We start from the raw sequence: 22,743 nt of genomic DNA on the forward strand, positions 1-22,743 counted from the left end.
GACGTGAAATAAAAATACCAGCTTCTCACAGTATTTGGCTCAGGCAAGTCTTTAATGTTCTGTTCCTCCATATTTGTATTGAGTATCAACAGCCATAGCATCAAGATGTCGTAGGTGCTTGTAAAGCAGTCTTGAGTCCTACTGATTTAAATTTGTAATTTGAGTTCAGAATGTAATCATTGCTTTCTACTCCAATCTGTAATTTTGGCTAAAAAACAATCTTATTTAAGATTCAGTTATCATTAGAAATGTCCCTATTCTTTACTTGTTCGGTACTGCATTACGATTTGCTAAAAGCATTTTAGGCAGCAGTCACACCCTTCAGAAAGTACAAAAGAGGAATGACAGTCGGCTTTTGTTTTGTCAATTATTCTTAGGCAAACAGGGATAATTGATTTATCTGTTGTCACAGGATGGTTCCTCTCTACCTGACAGTTGGGTTTTAGTTTATTTATTCATTTATTTCTTCATACCTGTAGAAATTTATTAATTTCTTCTACTATCTTAACTTGGTGTCTCTTTCATAGTTGCATGGCACCTTACACAACTAGCTTGAGGGATGAAAAGAATGATGTAAGTCAGCAGCTTTCCAAACTCTTGACATTTCATAAACAAGTGTTTCATGGATGTTAATCTCTATATAAATATTCCAAGTGCCTTGGAATCTTGGGTTCCAGAGAGCAGTGTGATTCACTATTGCAAAGTCGTATTTTTTTTCTTGCTGAAAAAGACATCTTTGCCATTTGTTTGCTGTTTTTGTGATGGCTGAAGATTCATAAACTTCTTGTATGCTTTCCACTGCCACAGGGTAACATTACTTTTGGGAATACAGGTTCCAATGTAGGCGCAATAAATACTAGCATTTAATAATTTTTATTCAGTAAAAATGTATGCAGTCTCATTATAATATTCATAATTGTATTAAACGTCAGATTTTTCTCAGGTTAAAGTTTTTCTGCTCTGCATCTCTTTTATTTAGTACTATTACAAGAAAATATAGATGGGGTTTTTTTTGTTTCATTTTATCTAACCTGAAATATGCAATTTTTTTCTCAGAGAACTTCTTATTGTTGAAAAAATGAACCCCTCTTCGTGATTTGTTAATAGTCTGTCTTTATCTTTCACTTTGTGTACTCTTTCCTGCAGATCTGGTGTGATAGTTGGCTAGTTTAATTACTGCCTTTCCAAGAGTGTTCATAGAGTCTGCAGAATGTCATTTTCATTCAGAGAGAAGCTTGATGGGAAAAGGATGAAAATAAGATGTTTGCAAATTAGCAGTATAGGTGTATTTGTGTGCGCCCTTAAATTCTGCAGTTATTATGAAAGAATGGCAGCTGAGAAGGCACAAAATTCAGTGGATCTGAAGATCCTTTTCAAAAACTCATCATCACTCAAACATAGGCTAAGTAGACATATAGCCAATGGGGTATTTAAGGAAGATAAAGTGGAACAGCAGTTGCTGCTGTTTAGGTTCTCCTGGATGATTACAGTTTTCTTCCCTCCCCCACAGCAGTCTCAATAGCCTGCTTCCCTGGGTTAGCAGTGATTTTCTAATTAAATGGAATTTCAAAGACAAATGGCACCTTCTTGATGCCAAAACTTGTCACAGAAAGGATTGCTTACCCTGGATCTCCCACTTGACAGACCAGAGAGAAAGGTTAGCTGCTGTAAGCACTCTTTTGGCTCTGTAAACCGCAGAGTGTCCTGGCTCTCGCTGGCTTTGCAACTGTTAAGGCTATTCAGCACCTATAAAATTTACTTGATGTCTCAGACTTAAGTTACCAATCAGCAGTGGCAGTATGTTACAGTCTTGTTATAAATATGTGGCTTAAAAATGCTAATGTTATTGGCCTTCGATCCACTGCCATCCTTGTGTGCCAGTCCTACACGTATTTGACTAGCCTAGTTTATTCATTTCGCATAGCTAGCCTAAAGTCATCTTATTCACCTCAAAATATTTTCCCAGTCACTCTTGTCCAATCTTTCTTAATGCAAGGTGATGAATTAAGGCTGTTCTTCAAGCACGTTCATTAGCCTCCCACCTCTCCTCTTCCCCTTCATTTGGAAAAAAATCAGCTTTCTGCCTGATGGTTTTGGATCAATGTGCTGTGTTCCACTGTCCTGGCATTCTCCAAAATCTACATCCTCTAGAAATCATCAGGAATGTGACTCAAGCTTTCTTGTTGAGCTTAGAACAAAAAAGCAGTCCAGAAAAAAAGAATATTTTTCTAGGGAACCTGTAGTATCTACAGTAATTTCACGTAGTCTTCATCAGACATTTTATAGACTTGAGAATCTGCAGCTTCCCAGACAAGTTACAGAGGACCCTCACTGCTCGGACCAGTAAACTCTAATGCATTTGTTCTTTCCTACTACTTTGATCTCTGTTCCACCCATTTTATGTGCTTTGTCCATGATAATTTTTGGTTTGTGTTTAGTGTTCTGCTGAAGAGTGAGCAAGCCGAGACCTTCCTGGGACATGTCCCCTGCATTTAGGTCTCTTTGCTAGTAGCATGAGTGTCTAATTATAATTGTTTTTAATGACTGGGAGTTTCTTTTGATACCAGGTGATGCAGATGTATCTCCCTTTCTGTGGGATTGCCATATCCAATGCCCAGCTATTTGCAGCTTCAAGGAAGGAATATGACAGAAGCAGGGTAAGTAAAACATATATTGGACCAGTATCAAACTCCTGTCTTTTGTTCCTTCAGATTCCAGCTATTCATGGATGTCTGCTAAGCAGACACTTTCAACTAAGTTTTATTTTAAAAAATGGATTTTCAACAGATCACTGTCTTCGCTGAGGTAGCAAACACAGAGCGTGGGAGCGAAATACACTCCTCATGGTGGCTGTTGTTTCCTGGTGTCAGATCCATGTTTCATAGTGCTGAAACAGTTGCATTTGTGATACAGACAGTGCAGGAGAGAACGCTGCTTTGGCAGAGATTCAAACTCTCACAGAATTCCAGAAATATCAAACCTTTGCCATCCTGAATTTGTTATATTCAATTCATGTGCAAATAATGTGGATCTATCTTTACGAAAGTACGCAAGAAAAAACCCTGTATGTGAAAGGTTTTGACAGCGTGTGTCTGCATAGGTACATTACTCACATTACTGATGATTGCTGATGCCATGCGCGAGTTGGGATAGGAGGCTCCAAAGAAGTGAAAATAATGCTGAGCTCACATGTCATTTACTTCTCAGAAAGGTCTTTATTGTTTTTGGAAATAAAATAGTAATTTTGAGGGGCTTGTTACAGTTGTTGGCTTTTTTGCACTTTTGGGGTTTATTTTTTTTTTTTTTAATCGCTTTTCCTGCAATGAAGGGGAATGATACTTTTGTTATCATGGATCACAGCTCCAAAGCTTCAGTAGAAATATCAGCAGCAGTGTTGAACCTACTCTTGCTTCAGTGAGCAGGGGAAAATATAGCAGGGTGAGTCTGTACATTAAACACTGACATTTCTATATTCAGGATATTGGTGCTTTCCATGTATGGAAACTAATGCTTTCCACTACTTTGAAAACAAACAATAGCCCTTTCTAGTGGTGTATATACTTAAGGGTCATGGAGTATCTGAGCTTGTCTTCTGTCTAGGTCTGACTACAGACCACTATGTTTTGGGATGGAGATGTGGAGGAGAATTGGGGAGAAAAGAAAAGATTTTCTCCTGAAGATGTTTTCCTTTGTTTGATGTTCAAACAAAATAATTGTTTGACTACATAGAGACTTCAAATTTGCTGCGGATTGCCAGCCTGCAGGGAACAGTGACACACTTTGAGGAGTCAGTGTTTAATCTTCAGAGTAGGGCATAGTATTAGGGACCTTCTTTATCAGAAAATGGCAAATTCTGGTGGTTGGACACATCAGGAAATTGGATAAGAAATACAGGTTCTTTGTTTCTTGTTGCTGCTTCAGCCATGCAAGGCATAACAAATAAATTTGTGTTTGACTGCTGCATGGTGGCCTGTACTTAATCGCATTTCTGACCTGTTGGTGGTCTTTAGCTTTGCATAGCTCATGGTCAAAGTTAGTTGGCAAGTAACATGTGATGGACAAGCTCATATTTGCCTTCCCTTTCAAACTGGGTACCAATGGTGGCAACTTCCAGTGACTCTGACCAACGCTTTGTTGATAACCACTGTGTTAGGAGAGTAAGACCACTAACATTTATATACTTATATGAATGTTCTTTAGTGTTGGCCCCTTAAAGCAGAATAAAGGATAAAGCACACTTCTCTGGACCCATGGTAAGAAAGAACATGGCCTATTATTTTTAAAGTAGGTGAAATGAGAGGGGAAGACCTTTGTTTTAAAACATTGTATTTTACAGACATGTTGTTAGTGATAAAGACTGGATCAGAGTGCTATTGGAATACAGAAGTATTGATGTCTTTCTTTCCAGCTTTGAGCATGCAAAATGGGCCATAAATTAATAAAATGGAGTTTAAATACATCAGCAAATTCAATATAGAAAATCAAGTAACTCAATCCATACTGTGTACTTGGAGAGTTGCATTACAGCCATTGTTTCATTATTGGACTACAGTGAAATTGTTTGAAAGATTCCCATTGTTTGCTAGGAGGTAGATTATACCCAGTCGTGAGCTAAGAAACACTTCTTTCTTTCTTCAGATACCCTTACCCTGATTCTGTTGCCATAATCATGAAGAATTTTATTTGAATAAAGTTTCTGATGGCTCATATTAAAATCAATCCCAGAGATTATGCTTTCTTTGCAATGTTCCATGTATTATTAAGTCTATGACCAATACAAGATTTTTCTGTCCTTGTATGCAGGCTTTACTGGAAGTAGTGAATGACCTCTTTGAAGAACAGACTGACTTAGAGAAAATTGTCAAGAAGATCATGCATCGGGCCCAGACACTGCTGAAGTGTGAACGGTGCTCAGTATTGCTGCTGGAAGATATTGAATCACCAGTAAGTATGGCTGCACATTGTGTAGCAAGGCTCATATTTGAATGGTGGATCAGCTGCTTCTCTGCGGTAAAGCTGTTCCATATGTAAAGTAATGGAGAGCAAGTATTCTTCTAGTACATCATTCTTAAATGTAAGTTAGGTACAGGTTGAATCAACACCACTGTTTTGGTTTAATCCCAGTAGGCACAACCTTCGGCATTACTGAGGTATGGTGGGTGCTGCTTGTAATTGCTCTGGCCACTTGACCAAGGAATAATTCTATTATTGAAGAGCTCTGTTACGTTGAACAGATGTATGTAGAATATGTGAAAGTATTTGTGAAGAGTTAGGCTTCACACATCATTTTTGACAGGGGCTTTCACTGGGAATTTGTAGTACTGCCATTTGTATGGTACAAGAGCCTCTTTAAAAATGTTTAATGCTTTTTGAGTATTGTTATTAGTAGTAAAAGAAGTGACTGCCCTTGTATTGGTAGTTCCCTTCAGTGTTTTCAGGCTATTCAACATGAACTATTCTCCTTTCTACTGATTTGAAAAGTTGTTGAAGGATAAAAATGTTGCTTGTAATATCATTCTTTTTTTCTATCCAACTATCTTTGGATTCACTGACTCTGTAATTGATTATTTATTGCTGGGCTCTGACAAGTCTAAATGATTAGCGGAGGCAGGATCATAAGTTTGTGTGCATGGCAGAAAAAAAATGCAACAACATTTTCTTTTCTGGAGGAAAGATATGATTCTTATTTCATTTAAACTAATAGAAATTAAGTACGTTCAGTGGAGTATACCCTAAATTACGTTAGCTTTCATAAAAACAAGATCAAGGGTTGTTTTTCATTTATATGTTCTCTGTTACAGAAATGTAATGTTTCTAGTTTATTTTCTCTTTCTATACTCACACCCCTTTCCCTCCATTTTATAATTACAAGATACAGTTCTACTACGTTCTTACAGAATGCTACTATGTTTGCCAGTATAATATGATTTTCATTTTTCACAGAAAAATACGTTGTGTTAGCAGCAGGCCGCGGGTGGCATTGTTCACTTCATTTTTCTGCTCTTGGTACTATTGCTGCCTTTGAGCACTGAGGGGTTTTTTTCCAAACCGCAGGCAATGCGTTCTCATTCCTTTAGACCAAATTCTGAAATGTGGGTAGTCAAGATATTCAGATAAGCCTGAACTTTTTCTAAACAATCCTAAATCTCAGGTTAATTTGGAGTAGAAGAATAGCATCTTGCCACTCACTCAATCAATTTTTACATCTGGAAAACCAGTTATTTTCCTGATTTGCCCCAATTTTTAGGGTTAACCTATATATCAAAATAGATCTCTCTATAGAGTAACTCAATGTTAAGTCATGTCTAAAATATTGTTATTTTTACATCACATGAAAAGCTTTTACAATACAGAACCAAAGCGAAAGATGGGGACCCACACTAGCATCCAAAAACATGACCTGTGTTCTATGTCTTACTAGCCAATCTTAAAATGTTTCACTCTGTTCTGTTGGCATATAAATTCAAGGAAAAATTGGTTGCAATTAGTAGACCAAGTGGGTTTTTCTGTTTATTTTACTATATTAAAGAAAGTAAAAGTTGAGCAAAGCTCCATAATTCATGTTCCAAAGCCCTTTAAAGAGAAACGTATGCTGTTGCAGAAAATAGTTTCATGAAGGAATCTAAAGATGCTATTTGATTAGATACTGTTTGTTAGTGAACTGTGCACAGTGTGTATTTTAAACATGAATTCTCCATTGGAGGAATACAGATTGAATTTTTATTCTAAGACCAATGGCTAGAAATACAGTTTATATATAGGAACCTTACATTACTGTTTTCTTACATATTTATTCATCTTAATAACAATTTTAAGTTACTTTTTTTGTGACAGGTGGTGAAATTTACAAAATCCTTTGAGTTGTTATCTCCAAAATGCAATGCTGATACTGACAGCAGGTTAGTGCTCATGTCTTCTGTGGTAATGGATTGCTTTATTTTTCACATAGTTTTAGATTTGCTTGATCATAGTTTTATTTCCTTATGGAATTTTGGAGAAACTTGATTAAAGAGACAGTGCCTACAGTTTTTACTCGGACAAGATTCCTGTTTGCTTCAAATGGAGACTTGCTTGAATAAATATGCGTGCCTATATTTTCATATATATGTGAGTACATATAAGTGTGCTAACATTGTATTTGTGCCTCAAAGAGGAAACCAGCAAGTTACTGATGATTTTTTTAATTGTTGAACTCATGGAGAACATATTAACTGTGTTTTGCATAATTAATACTGAAGTAAAAATTAGAAAATTATTTTAGATTGTTTGTTGATCTCTTACAAAATGCCTCATTACAGTTGTGTTGAAAGGTTTAAAGGAAAATTTTATTTCTGCTCTTGTTGTCAAGTTGGAAAGCCTAAAAACCTCGGAGAATGTGCATTTCCCAGAAATTATGATGTTCTGACTAATTCTTGTTTGGGAGCCCAGACAAAATAGAAATAGATGTATTGCTTGGTAAGATCTGTATTTAAACATTGATAAAGGGCTAATATGAAGTAGTAGTAGAAAGAGTTTTTTGTCTATGTGGGATTGCTGTATTAATTCCTACAAGATAACACGACTGGTAACAGTTCATATAAAATGTCCAACATACCAAATAAGTGGATGGATATTCAGTGCTACTGTGAGAAGGTTCCTCCTGTCTTTTGAGGCCCAAACTCGGTGATTAGCACACATGTTTTATGCAAATCAATGCTGATTCTGAATTAGAATTTTCTGTATCACATGGCTGCCTTAATGAATAACCTAGCCTTCTGTCCAATTTGCTATCCATAGCTTAGCAGACTTGAAGATTACTTTGTGCTTTGCTATATTTAAGCCCTTTAAGCCCTTTCTAAAAATATTTGGGGTAATTTGCCTTCTTTCATGCTGTATTTCTTCATGTCTAGTGTAACAAGAAGCTACCACTACATTAAGGTTGATGTGCACATTATACTCCAGATTACAACAGGTCGTAATTCTTCATGCTTTTCATGAATTGATTTTGCAGCACTGCAAAAGTGGACAGTGTGATTTTTAAGACGGGCAAGCTGACAACAGTGTCCAGGGCCATACAGAAAGATGGCTAGAATCTAGATCTCTTCCCTGCCCTACCCACTAATTGAGAGATGGGAATGGTGAGAAAAATGGAAAAGGAAAACAAGTGATAAAAATTAGGAAGGTTTAAAAATGAATAAATAATCTGTTGATTCATCTGGGAATCACAAGTTGCTGCTTTTGACAAAGAGCTTCAGAGTAGCAGTTGGTCTTTCCTAGGTCAACTAAATGGGTGAAAATACATTCTTTTTGTTCAGGGACAGGAGTATGAATCAAGGGATGTGATGGTTGTTCCTGTTTTTCTGAAACTTGGTATGTAGCCAGATTAGTCAAAACAATGTAGAGTGGTGTCAAGATAACCGAGCTGGCTCATTTCTTGTTACCATAGTTATATTAGCATGTTACCAAAAAGCAATTTGTAGTAGCCTGCTCTGCATGTAGTCAAGTCAAGGTTATTTTAACTTTATTCTGAGACATGAATAAACACACGCAACCTGGTAGCTAGTCTTTATAAGGTTTACAAAGGTATATTTCTGTGCATCTTAATATAAATATTTATTGCTTTTTCTTTCATTTTTCATCCAGTCGAGAGTGAAGTGGGTTTTACAAAGACTAAGGTTAGACTGACAGATATGATGTCACATTTGGATCTAGCACAGGCACAGCTTGAGTTATTTGCACTACAGTGGGAAAATAAAGGTTATTTAGGATACAGAACAATGCCGCGAGCCCTTGACATTTGAGCATTTTTCTAGTGAGTTTTGCCCTTTTCATTCTACATTCTACAGCCACAACTGATGTAAAGTCATGAGACGTTTCATGTGGATTAAAATGGCAAGATGAGTTTCTTCAACATTACACCAATGAAGATAAATATTATTTCTTTGAAATTTTAGTGGAAATTCAAAGAGATTATAGGCTGAGAACAGTTCTAGTTACAAGTTTTATCTGAAAGAGAGAGAAGCTCCAAGGACGATATAACTTTTCATGTCCTAAAATATCTTCTTACACAGTTTTAGAAGAAATTGGCTTTTCTTCTGCTCTTCTTCCATCTGGCTAATAGCAGCTCAACTGCTTAGTCCCTAAATAATATAATGAATACTCATATCTTTTTTCTTTGCTGTTGGTTTGTAAAGAAATACCTTGCAAAACCACACTGGCATTTATCTGTTCAATTTGCAATTTTCCAGCACACGCCATGATCAAGTTTGTTTATTATCCATTATGGCACACTGATGCTCTTGTTTTTGCCAGTCATTTAGTTCTTGAAGTAGAGGTTTGCCAAGTCTGCTAAATTTTCTTTCCCTTTTAAAAAATATTATATAAATGTTAGAGGTCGTGAGAGTTCAGTTCTGATGTATTTTAGATGAAGATGAGCTCAAGAGAAGGTGCTGCAGGCTATGTCTTTCCTGCACAGAAGTCGTCTTGGCAGATGATGTACCTGAGTTCTCTAACCTGAGTACCACTGGTTATGGTCATGAGCCAGAATGTGGGTTGTGTGGGAGAAAATACCTGTGCTCCGTCCCAGTTGGGCTAGGACAGAGAAAGTGCTGAAATCCCTGCTACTGCTGTTTCGCCACAACTGACCACTGACCCTGGCATGATGTGTGCTCAGGTATTGCCCCATTCCCTGTAGTATTGTTATGATTTGTAAGGCACCTTTCTGCTCTTCTGGTCCTAGGAGCTGGAACGGTTCATGTCACTGCTTAGAGAGGATTGAAGGTACCTCTGTATTTGGTTGTACCACTTTTGGTGTACCACTTGGCTGTACCACTTCCCTACTGTACTTTCTGCCATCTGTGTCAGGGAGGCTTTGGGGGAGGTAGCAAGGCAAGCAGCTGCATAAGGGAGCCTGCAGCACTGCTCAGTGCTCTTGAGCAGCAGGATTTACTCTCCTGCATGGCATGTGTTGCTCCTGCTAGGGTGTGGGAGATGGAGGCATGCAGCTGCCTGAATCAGCCCAGCAGGACTCACGGCTTTCCACAGTTTGGAAAAAACTGTTGCTTGTGATTTTTAGAGTAGCTTCAGTGTGTTCTGAGCTGCTGAGGATGAAGAGAGCACCAGCTGGCTGTGATTTGCATCAGAATTAATCATTGATTTTTCCTCCTAGTGAAAGCTGAGTGCCTCTCTTCCAGAGTGTAGTTGTAAAGCACTTGCTAGGAATGGAGACAACGTAGTAGAACATACTTTTAAAACTTCTTCCTGAATGATGTCTTCTTTCTTTTATTTGAATTTATTTGCTGCTTAAAATGCTTGATGCCCATAATGCAGTTCCAATTTAAATTGTCTTATATTATAATGATAATATCAGCCAGATTTTTAAAGTATGAACTGGGAGATACACATTCGAAATTAGATTCTTATCTGTCAAGATTTTTTTTATTTCTCAATAATCAATCTACGGAGATAAATTATAAAACTGAATTTTTTACTTAGCTCAATACCCACTATATTTATGTAAAGGCTCCTGTCAAAGTATACCTATAAGATTTATTGCAGTCGCTCAAAATGTTTAGCCCAAATGAAAGTTGATAACACTTAGATTTATTTGTGTAAATCATTATTATTATCTTTATTTATAGTCTTTTAAGAATATTGAGTTTTCTTTCAAATGAGCAACTTAGTTGAATTAGTCTCCAGAAAATCAATGCAGCCAGTAAAAATCAATCCTTTCACTTTGATTGAGTCTTTCAAACATTTTACTGTGCATCCTTCTTTCATTCATGGGCATTATTTTGAAGCTTCAAGCTATTCTAGTCTTCTCCATGGCTGCTCAGAATCACTTTTTTTCTAAGTAACATTGAAAATGTTACCTAGACAATGTCAAAAACCTGTCTGCAATCAGTCAGCAAGAACTTTCCTGATGATTAGATGGGGTTTAAGGCGAGGACTTAAATGCCTGTGTGGTTTTCTGCAGAAGTAGCAGTGGAGTGTGGTGAGTTGACCCCATAATTCTAGACACTTATGCTCATTTACTGACATCTGTCTAGCCCCTTGGTAGATGTGTCAGAAGCTCAGCTGGGGGGGGGGGGGGGGGAGGAAAACATCATGTATTGTATGTCTACTTGGATCCACCTGCTGCAGCACACTTCTGTTATTGATTTTAAGACTTATTTGGTGATCCCTTCTTCAGCCATTCAGGTTTGGCATTTCAGACCCAAATTCAAAAAAAAATGGCATTTCCCTTGACAGGAAAGCTATTGGAAGTATGAATTAAAAGTATCACAAATTATTAGGCAATTTGAAAAAATAAAATCCTAAGATTATATACTTTCATGTAGTGCTACAAAAAATATTGTTTAGAACTGGTTGCTTTTGGTGAGCAGGCCTGTATCCCACAGAAGCTTGGAATGTAATCCCACTCTTTCATTCATATGTAAATACATTTCATTATTAAAGATTGTATTTACTTTATTTGTGAGATCAATGATATTTTTAACATAAAGGATTGTGTAGAGAATTTTTAATATACCATTTCAACAAACACCAAATTATTGCTCCACAGATAATGTTTAGTAACCATTAATAACTGCGAATGGTTCTGTTCTTCCTATGAATACGTCTGTAAGACATGCTGGACTTTCAAGCAACATTGACTATATTCTTGTCTTCCCTTGCCATGCCTTTTGATAGTTTCAAGGACAGCGTGGAGAAATCATCATCTTATTCCGACTGGCTAATAAATAATAGCATTGCTGAACTCGTAGCTTCCACAGGTCTCCCCGTGAACATCAGTGATGCCTATCAGGATCCTCGCTTTGATGCTGAAGTAAGAGATTTTTAGAAATTTAAAAATACATCATATTTTTGGCACTGCAACTAATATAACATCATTTTATCATTATAGCCAAGTGGCTGTAAAATATGAATATTTATTTTGAATTTTTTTTTTTCTATCCAGCATGTCGTTCTGGTCTGCTGGTGTTGACATGGCTTTATACAGTAAACACAGGCCACTGAATTAGTGTATGACTTTATGCAGTTACTTAGTCTGTCTATGACTCACTTTTTTTCCTATTTATAAGTGATACCTTCCTCTAACAAATGCTTTGATATTTATGCAAACTGATTTTTACTACTGAAAATTCAACTGTTGTTGTTCTGTGTTAGCTGCACCATCATTGTTAGTTGTTGGGATGACTGGGACTGTACACATACAGGGTGTAAACAGAACCAGTATCCAGAGAGACAAATGTTTGTGATTTAACTTTGCCAACTAAACTTTTAATTTGCACAAATAAAATATACACTCTGGATTAGTTATTTCTCCAAGATGCATACCACTCCTAATAAAAGTTGGGTTTGTATCCTAAAGTTTTCATTCCAGACTCAGTTAGGAAGGTGTAGATACAGTTAAAAACATATACGTATACTTAACACCTAAATGAAAGTCAGAGACATATGGAAGGACAAAATCTTCACTGAATTCTATCCAGTGAAATAGTATTGCTATGGGGGACTTGGCCAGCAGTTGGGCAGCACATTAATCAGTGGACAACCTTGGTCAGCAAGTTTGCTAAACCATATTACTCAATAAGTATGCTTGGAAGTGTTTCATGTTGAGAGTTTGCTTAGGTCCAGTTTCATTCCACGTGTCATTAAAGGGATTATCTCTCAAACCAGCAGAATTTGTCAAAACAATAAAAATAATAGAGGCCTGCTGTAAAAGTGTACAAGAAAACTGTTGATACTAATTTGCTCAGAATTTGAAAAAATACAATTAATGCCTGGGGTCTATTTCTTGCCAAAGAGATATGCTAAAGTAAAACATATCTGTTCCTGATATATTTGCAGTTGTATTTTTAATATATCATGTCCTAATTAATTCAACTATCTTGTATTTGCTTCACAGTCCTGTCTGAGTTAGAGGCACTGCCCAATTTACAAAGAGTAACAAGAAAACACTTAATACAAAGGGCAGTAATTATTTTCTTTTGGTGGGTTCCTATGAAAATTTAATTCTCAAATTCAGTTGTGACAATTATTTCTACAGTCAAGTGTAGTAAGAGGAAGACATTAACCCTTATGACTTAGAATCAAACATATCTCTAGTTATCAACAGATACTCTGTTCTCTTGTTCTCTGCTTCTATTAAAAACTCTTTTTTCTCTCAGAACACTGTCGTTTTCAAATGTTGATGTTCAGTTTTCAACTCATTCACCAATAAATTAATGCCAAAGTATTTCCATTGAGTTCATATTTGAAGATCTAAATCTGAGGCAACTTTTATCTCACACCCATGGATTTTAGGTGGCACTCTGCGTTGATTTCAGTGATGAGTTTTGAGTATGTACAAATAAGTAATACTGTAGTTAAAATCTGAGTTACACCTTTTGCTAGCTGGGAGATCATAGTGATCCCATCCTGTCTCCAGTATATGAATTATTGCTGGTCTAGTACTTTTATTCCATTACAGATTGCCTGTAGCATTGACAATTTTAGTAAGAGAACATCTCTTACTTTTCTGTGAATGGGTTCATCCCACTCTCTAAGCTCTTCTGAAAAAAATACATTCTTTTCTTCAGATTTTGCAGCAATGACCCTAAAGAATAAAGCTTATTAACTGTAGAAAAGAGAGAATCTGTGACACTTCAAATAAATTTCAAAGTTTTATACTGTATTAGATAGAAAACAACAAATGGGCAGAAAATACTTTTCAGAACTACAGGATCATTAAACCTACACAGAAAATCTCAAATCTTGGGTTTGATCCCATCCTTCCCTAGCTTGCACTTCTGCACAATTCACTACTTACTCTTGTTTTTCTTCTGAAAATGCGTATTTCTTGTAACTGCCTTTTACAGCTAAATCCAATTTCAGTTTGATGACTGGGAAGAGCACTTCTAAGGCTCAGTTATTCCACAGAGGTTGTCTCAGTAAAACACTGTGAGCAATCCAGGAATTGACAGGACATTGCCTCAATTGCAGTTTGTCTTTAATTCCAAATCAAATTCAAATAGTGTAAGATTTCTGTGGCAAAGATGGCAATGTTTGTATTTTCTTTGACAATTTTTAGAATAATACTTATGTCTCTTGGCTAATCTTACTGTGAGGTTTCAGCAGAATTCTTTTCTGGCGAAAGCTGATCCGTATTGGAAGGACATTTGTAAATGTAAACTTACTCCTGGACATTTCTACTACTAGAATGTAAAAGGCTGCAGATGATATGTACCCTAATGGGAGCTCTTGTTTCTATGTTTCAGGCTGACCAGATTTCTGGCTTTCACATAAGGTCTGTTCTGTGCGTTCCTATATGGAATAGCAACCACCAAATAATTGGTAAGACATTCCTCATAGCACATCATTTTTTGTGCTGATGTAAATTTAGTTCTGTGCTTTTACTTCTATGTTCCTTTTTCACCTTTTTTTCCCAGCTGAATATTGTTAAGAAGTTACAGTACCTAGGATGCATGCTAAGTATCCAAGAAGGGATGTTCTGATTCGGATACTCTAAGGACTTATTAAACTTTCTCCCTGTGTCATTGTTCAGTTATATATTGTGTTGAAACCTGAACTCCAATGAGATGAAAACAGAAATTCTAACAATATTAGTGAAAAATGTTTTATATGGTTTGATGCTTCTCTGGGGTCTCCCTTTTTTGTACCCAACTCAGACAACTGTTTCTGCAGTCAGGCAAAGTGGGCATTTCCCTCTTTAAAGATAAATGGCAGTCAGGAAAGTCCTACTGGGGAGTCTGTGGCAGCTCAGAGTTGCCTGTGGCAGTGGTGTGTGCTGGATCAGGATGTGACAGAGTTTTATTGCTTGTTTGATACGATGTTTCCCAGCTGTGATACACCTGCAATTCGCCCTGCGTTATTACCTGCTTTTGGCACAAGAAGGATCATCATTTGTAAAAAACAGTGCCAGATTCTTCAGTTAGCTTTCCACAGTAGAATTCAAGCCAGAGCAATAGCAATTCAAACTGGCAGGGCAAGACTTACATCCCTGTGTACTGTGGCTGTTGGCGAGAACTGAGATCAGTAGTGCATTGCTGAAGGCACTCGGTGCCATTCAGGATCAGGATCTTTGAGCTCATTCAGCAGGGATGATGAGGGAATTGAGTCTTTTGAAAATATGGCTCATTGTTTGCTCTGAAGTGTCTATTATCTTAAAAAAGTAGAAAGAAACTGAACCCTTGACGGCTGATAGATCTTACAGTATTTTTCTAAGGGCACATTACAACAAAATGAAATAGAAATGTGGAACTCAATTTTAGTTCAGCTAGAGACAAGAGCTTTGAACACTTTAAGTCGTTTAAGGAAATTTTTGTCAATAGTTTGGTAAATTTATTGACCAGTCATGAGAAAAAAAGGACTTAAATACACAGGTGGTGCTAAACCAACCAGATTTCATGAATGAAGATATTGATTCAGCAAATTATATCAGTAACTCCAAATTGCTAGGACAACTTACATGATTGCTGTTAGCAACGTGCTCAAAGAGATCCTTAACCTTTTGTGAAAAGTGTTGAGAGTAACTTTTAGATTTGAATTATTATACTTGGAGAGTAAAGAATAAAAGTTTAAAGTAATAAACTGAGTCCTGGTATCAAAACAATTGGACTGTGGCATATTTATGTCTGTTTATTGATTTTGAGAATAAATATTTGCAGTATTGCTTTTCAGTTTGAAAGATGTATTTTAAATGTTACCAATGAATAAAATATTCTGCATTGTGAATAATGAATGAAGATTATAATTTTTATTAACTCTTTCTAAAGGGGTAGCTCAAGTGTTGAACAGGCTTGATGGGAAACCCTTTGACGATGCCGACCAGCGACTGTTTGAAGTAAGAGGCATTCAATTTTGTAGCAATAACATACTTTTTTTTTCAGCAGGATTTGGTATTTCTAGGTAATGCTGCTTCAGGCTACTCTAGGGAGGGGGGAAGAATATGTTGTCTGCATTTGTGGTTTGACATTAATTCTCAGAGCTCCTCACTTAATAAGGTTGTATCCTAATTAAAACAAGTTTCTTGCATCTGATCTTTCTCATCTTGTTGAACCCAGTGACTTAACTGCATTCTCAAGATAACCTAAGCATGATTATTCCTAGTATTTCCACACGATTCCTTTTCATGATTAAGCCAGCATTCATCTTTGTGTTTGTATTATAATTGAGTTATAATTGACTTTTCTTTTTTCTCTTTCTTATTTTAGGCTTTTGTTATTTTTTGTGGCCTCGGCATCAACAACACGATTATGTACGACCAAGTGAAGAAATCCTGGGCAAAACAGTCTGTGGCTCTTGACGTATGTACACATCTTATTGAAACCTTTTCTTGCTCATAAGTGTCACATGTAAAGGAACCTACTGCTTCTGAATTTATTGTAGTTAGCATCATTTTATACATATACCTCTCTGCATCTCAGAGTGTTGTCTTGTTAAGGTAATGCTGAAGGGAAACGTTCTCAGGGTATGCTTAGCTGTGGAACTCATGCACAGCTTGAGTAGTTTGAACCTGGATATCTCATTTGATGCCTATGTTTTTCTACATTAGAAGGGAGGGATAGTGATGATAGAGAATCTAGTTTCTTACAGGTGTAAGTGTAGGAATTCATCTAGGCACTATATGGGTTTTTTTGGGTTTGTTTTTTTTTTGTCCATCAGTATCTGAAAATTCCTTTGAATTTGATATTTTAGATAGCTTAGTGTTGTTTTTCTAATGCTGTAGAGTGTAAGTAAAACATTCTGTGAACAGGACAAATCTGAAAATAGTGATTATCATCATAGGGTTTCTTAGTATCAAAAGCAAGATCTACTGAACCCTTATCAGATATATGTCGAACTAGAATAAAGTCCAAACAGGATGGCTGGAAGCTCAGTAAAAGCTCTACTGTGGGCCAAGGCTAATGCATAATGTGAAGTTCTGGCATTTTCCAACACATCACATCTTTCCATAAAATACTTACAGAATAGCTAAATGGATGAAAAGCTTTCTCTCTTTTTTACCCGTTGCCTTTGGTATGAGTTTCTTTTCCTGTTTCTGCTGCCCGCCCCCATTCATGAAGAATGGAAATCTACCAGCTCCTATAGAAAAAACTAAAATGCAGAACGTTTTTTTTAAAAGTATTATTATTTAATCTTCTGTAAGTTGATTCAACAATAAAGCACTATTCTTCTCTGGTATATTTTGTAGGCTTTAAACATAATCATATTAAAAACTATCTTGGTGAGAACAAAGCTTGGAGTTTTGAGGATAGTTTTACAAATTTACATTATTCCTGCTTAAACAATAATTAATAATGGTTTGAATGAAATTCAAGATCTTTTAAAAAGCATTAGGTAAGACTGATTAATCTTAAAAGATTCCTCCGATGAAAGGGTAATGTTGCTAAAACTTCAGTATTGTTTTAAACTTCACATGTGATAAGAGAAGAAAATGATCTAGCTAACCCTGACATGTGCACCCTTTAACTGTGTAACTCCTTTGAATTATACAATATCTACCCTTATGATAAGAACCACAAAGCCAGCATTGGCCTGGTTGAGGAATTTCTTAAAACAAAAATCAAACCAGACTGGACTGCTATGAAGATGGTATAATTATAAATTTTTTTTTCTTTGTTTTAGGGTTGGAGATATTTAGCTATGTATTGGGGATCTACCCTGTAAAGCATGTAGGCATGTTAAGGCTTTTTAAAGTGAGCAGGACTGTTTGTGTTAGGAAACATTCTTGGTTGGTTTTTTGGGTTTTTTTTTTTTTGGGGGGTTTTTTTTTTTATTGTCCCTGTAGACGTATCCATTTAGTAGGAAATCTTAAACACTTTCCTTTTTAGGCCTTCTGCAAGATTCCTTTTTCTTTACATACCATAATAATGAAATACTAGAAGCCTTCATACGCCCCAGATATTTGTGCAATATGATACCTTAGAATGAATATTCCTCCTGGCAAAAAAACCAAGCAATGCCAAATATCACACTCAGATACATAGGGATAAAAGTTAACATGGAAGTTTGTTATTTACTACTAAAATCAATGAAATATTATTTTCTTGTTTTAAAATACAGCTTCTTTCTTTGATCAAGAAAAGACTCATAGCCATATAGCTTGAATGTAGATTATAGGTTTGATAAATGGCCACTGTGCTTCAGCAAAGAGTAATTATTTCTATAAATGAGCAACAACTCGTGGTAATGTTTGTGTAAAATGATTGAAGATAGAGCAAAGTACTGAACAAAAGAATGGTATATGCTGAAGGACTGTGAAACCATTTTTCAGTAATAGAATAATAGTATTTGTGTATTTAGGTAGGATGGCAATGAGAGGCATTTGAAATGACATTTATATTGGATGTAAAATAAATCAATTTGGTATATACTGTAATAAGATTCTTATGCGGATGTACAGATACTCTTTTTCATATAGAATTTTCATAAGGTTGACTAATAAGGAGAAGACCAAAATGTAAATAAATGGTGGGGAAAGGATAAAAGTAGGATGCCATATGGCTCAAAACCAGGCTGAATAGTATTTTATATATTAAGGATACAAAATTTGTGAATGCTTAAAAGATTAGAATAATCAATTTTAAGGAAGACTGTAGAGATCCAGAGGGATATAATGAATGCAGGTAAAGGACAAGCTTGACAAGAATTTTGGTATTAAGTGTTATCTGTCGCAGCAGAAAACATAATTTGACTAATCTTACAGATTTCTGAGAGAAGCTGCAATATGGTTGGACAGAAAAATAGATACTATTAGAGGAAGGACATGATGTATAGTTACAGAAAATAAAACATGGGACAAAACATTAATTGGTGTTTGTTATTTATTCTTTTGTGGTGCAGGAATGATTTCCTGTTACTGTAAAAGACGACACCTCTAAAGTTGATATGAGTAAATACATCTTGGGACTTATTGCCACAAGGTATTGCAAGCCAAGGGCATTTGAGATAGGATTTAGGTATTTATATGAGTAACAGAGACATTCACAGATGAAAACAATTTCAAAATGAGAAATCTATATCAAAGCTTTAGCACATAAGTAGATAGGGTGTTTCTGTGTGGTGAGGAAGACCTGTCCTTGCTAGGAATGCTCTGGCCCTGTGACCTCCCTCGAGGACAAGAGCCTCATCCCACAGTCAGACCTTGGTGGGTCCAGTACATAGGATGGCTCTTGCACCTTCTGGGGTGTTGTTCAGTGTTGTTATTGCCACATAAGGATATTGTGTATTCTATGTAAATGTGTGCGTACGTACAGGTAACAAGTGGAGGTGTGCAGTACTTTGTGTGTGTTATCTGATGCTTTCATCTCCAGAATGGTACTGAAGAGAATGTCAGGCACGACATAGAGGTGCTAATTTGCATATAGTGATGCGCCACTAGCAAAGGCATAAAGCTTTACAGTATAGCAACAAGCATTATTTAAAGTATATAAATCTATTGTTGTTTTTACATTAAATTCTTTTAATTGTAGAACAGGAGAACAATGTCGGAATGCTTCTCATATTAAATTGTTTACTGTCCATGATTCCCTATAAAATTCTCTGCAACAGAAATGCCAAATGTATACCTGATAACCTGCAATTAGTTATTATATGCTGACATTCAGAACTGAATTACCATGCATAAATATTAATTAAATTTGTTTGAAACATCATTGATTAGACTGCAGTATGGAGCCCTATTATTTCTATTTATCAAGCTTACAGAAATGTGTTTTTATCTTTTGTTCTGGGGCAGGTGTTATCTTACCATGCAACATGTTCGAAGGCAGAAGTTGATAAATTTAAGGTAAGGATTTAAGTTTTTAATTATTTCTGAAAATATAACAGTAAAATAAAATGAATGTAGATTATCTGAGAGAAAAGTTTTCGTCAAAGGCAGAAAATCATAATTAACAGTTACTTACAAAGGATGTATAACATGTTAGGCTGTTAGGCAGGGAAGGCGGAAAAAGTCTTTCAAAGGATAAAGACCTGCAGTAGTGGGTACACAGCAGCAAAATACCGTTTTCCCAGCACCAGCTGCTGGAACTGCACTGGGTTTTTCGGCCTTCTCAGCAAGAACCACCGTAGGGAAGCCATACCACAGTGGGAGGTGAGGAAGAGACTAGAGAACATGAGAGGAACTCGAGACTTTACATGCTTATAGTGTGGAAGCTGTCCTGTGTTTGCTAAAAAAGCAGAGCATTCACTATCAAGATCGCGCGTAGGTTTAGAAGGCTGGATGTGATGGTGAAAAATCCCCTTCTGACTTCTGTAAGCACCCTGGGCAGAACTATAAAGTGATGTGTGCAGAATGTAGCATTGCTGGGGACCAATAATGATGTGTTCTCACTGAATCCTGCCTTTCCAAGGGGTAGAGAGTAGGGGGAACAGTGACCTTGCTCTTTCACCTCTGCCAGCACTCCAGCACTGCTTTTATGACAGCCTTTGTCCTTTTCTGTTTGAGGAATTACTAGGAAAACTTGGTGTCACTTGCCTTGGCTATGAGGCATCAGCGTTGTAGAGGGCTCCTCCATAATCGTTTGTGAGGCTTTTGCAGTGGGCAGCAGTGTTTGTTTCTTATACGCAAAGTGCCTCGGGGACTGGGAAGGAGATCTGGGCTGTTGTGACCCTGCACTGCTGGCATTCCCTGCTGTGGCTCCCTGGCACCTGTACAGCTGAAAAATAGCTGTTTGGTTATTCTGACATTTGGCTGGCTGGCTGCAACCTGATCTCTGGTTGTGGTCAAATGGGAAAGCCTTGGGTGACTTAGTAGAGCTGATACTGATGAGTTACCTGGGCTGAGGAAGGCCATCTATTGCCACTTATTAATTGGTAGATTATTGCCCAAACGATGGCTGTGCCTTAGAACTCTGTATTGATACCTGGTGATGAGGATGTAATAGTCTCCTTCCACAGCAGTTATTGGTGCAGTTACCCACCCCTTTGTAAGATGAAGATTAGATAACTGAATTATTGTTGGAATCATAAATCTTTGAAGATCATTCCAATGCTGTAGCCAGCAGAAAATATTTTTGTGTGCTTAATAAGTTATATGTTATGTTTGGCAAAGAACACTGAACACTGTGAGAGAGAGGGCAAAGGAAAGGATAAAGGACCATATATAATTATTTTTTTTAAGGTTGGCATTTTATTTGTTTATTTTGGGTTTGTTGTTTTCTGGGGGGTTTTGGTGTTGTGGTGGTGTTTGTTTTGGTTTGGTTTGTTGGTTGTATTTTTTATTTTTTTATTTTTTTTCATTTACCTTAGAATAAGCACCTGTAATGCAGCTTTTATGACTGTCAGGATTCAACCAATGTCTTTCTACATACCAGAGGACCATACTTCTTGGTTACTTTCAACCATAGAAAGAGAATTCTCCATCATGGTCTGTGTAGTTGAAATAAGAGCCTGCTATGTCACTCTTTGGACTTAGACACTGGTGTGATGAGGAGCTATTCTTGTTTTCGCAAGTGTTTCCATCAATAGATTTGCCAGTGTCCAAGTAAGGAATGTTTTTTTGTTATTCATTTTCCCTGAAGGCATGTAACTATATATTTCATGGTTAATGATAAGGTAAAGGGAAATGAAAAGCATTTATTCATTAGTAACCATGATAGATACAGTTTTATAAAGAAGATAGCTGGGAAAATGAGGAATATAACCAATCTATGCTTAAACTAAGCTGAGATATTTTTCAAGAAAACCTTTCCCTTTCTTATTATCCAGTTGTCTCGCTTTCAGTCCTGACAAAATGAGTGCCAGGTAGTCTTTGTTCGTGCTTTACACCACTGGTTGTAAACAAAATAAACCCCAACAAAACCACAGGGAGGACCAGTGAGTCTTGTGGGTCTTCAACAGAGAGTTCATCCCCAGAGAGGGCCATCCATCTGTGGGATGAAATTGCTTCTGTCTCCCTGCCTTGCAGAGCTCTGGCAGCTAGTCTCCCTGCTGAGGTCTCCTGGGGCATCCTACCCTGAAACCGCTGCTCTTTTCTGTTTGTTATATTGTTATATTTTGTATAACCCCTTTGTTATATTAGGGTCATGTTCTAGACTTGACTGGCTAATAAACAATTCCTCCCTCTGGGGGGGTTTGGGGCTAAACCTGTCCCTTCTCCTTTTGATGATTTATTGGCAGATGCCAGAGGAAATGTCTGCTACAATTTACCCAATGTTCTGGTTCAGTCAGAATAGTAACAGACTCACATGACAGAAACATCTAAATGAGAGTAATGCCAGCAGTTCACTACTGGCTCTTGACTGACATAGGACCTAATGGTAGTTAATGACTTTGGACTGACAATACGTTTGAGTTGATAACTTTTCAACATACTATCCCACTTCTGGTGTTACTAGGATACAGCGTTCACTGATAAAAATCTGAAAGCCAAGTTTAAAAATGCTTGTATAATTAGAAATTGTTCTATTAGTGAATGGATGGGGGTTTTTAGTTAGAAGATAATCCAATTATGTGAATTATTGTAAAAGTTCATGTCACCAGTCCCTTTCATTATTTGCATTAAAGCTTTTGGGATTAATTAGCACTTTGGGCAGCGGGCACACGTTTCTTGGGAGGCCAGTGCCAGCAGGACTGGTGTGAGGCTCAGACACAGTGTAGGCAGGTGCTCCTCTGCTGACCTGGCCAAGCCACCCACTTCGTCCACTGCCCATGCTCAGAGGAAGCGGGAATTGAAAACTCATGCCCTTAACCCAGTAAGTTTGTTTTAGTGGTCAGAGAGAGGGCTTAGTCCTTGGGTTAGACACAAGTGGATCT

At 36.9% G+C, this 22,743-nt stretch overlaps 1 protein-coding gene across 1 annotated transcript in view; it reads left to right on the top strand.

Annotated features, from left to right (window-relative positions):
* Positions 1-22,743, top strand: part of PDE11A (phosphodiesterase 11A) — a 133,224-nt gene that overhangs the window by 54,634 nt on the left and 55,847 nt on the right. Inside the window, exons 3-10 of the mRNA XM_030486969.2 lie at positions 2,568-2,657; positions 4,804-4,944; positions 6,835-6,899; positions 11,671-11,806; positions 14,241-14,316; positions 15,759-15,826; positions 16,197-16,289; positions 19,724-19,774. Of these exons, the coding sequence (XP_030342829.1) occupies positions 2,568-2,657; positions 4,804-4,944; positions 6,835-6,899; positions 11,671-11,806; positions 14,241-14,316; positions 15,759-15,826; positions 16,197-16,289; positions 19,724-19,774 (720 nt within the window). The remainder of the gene's footprint in view (positions 1-2,567; positions 2,658-4,803; positions 4,945-6,834; positions 6,900-11,670; positions 11,807-14,240; positions 14,317-15,758; positions 15,827-16,196; positions 16,290-19,723; positions 19,775-22,743) is intronic.

The sequence above is a fragment of the Strigops habroptila genome, chromosome 5 (genome assembly GCF_004027225.2).
Source record: "Strigops habroptila isolate Jane chromosome 5, bStrHab1.2.pri, whole genome shotgun sequence".
NCBI lineage: Eukaryota > Metazoa > Chordata > Aves > Psittaciformes > Psittacidae > Strigops > Strigops habroptila.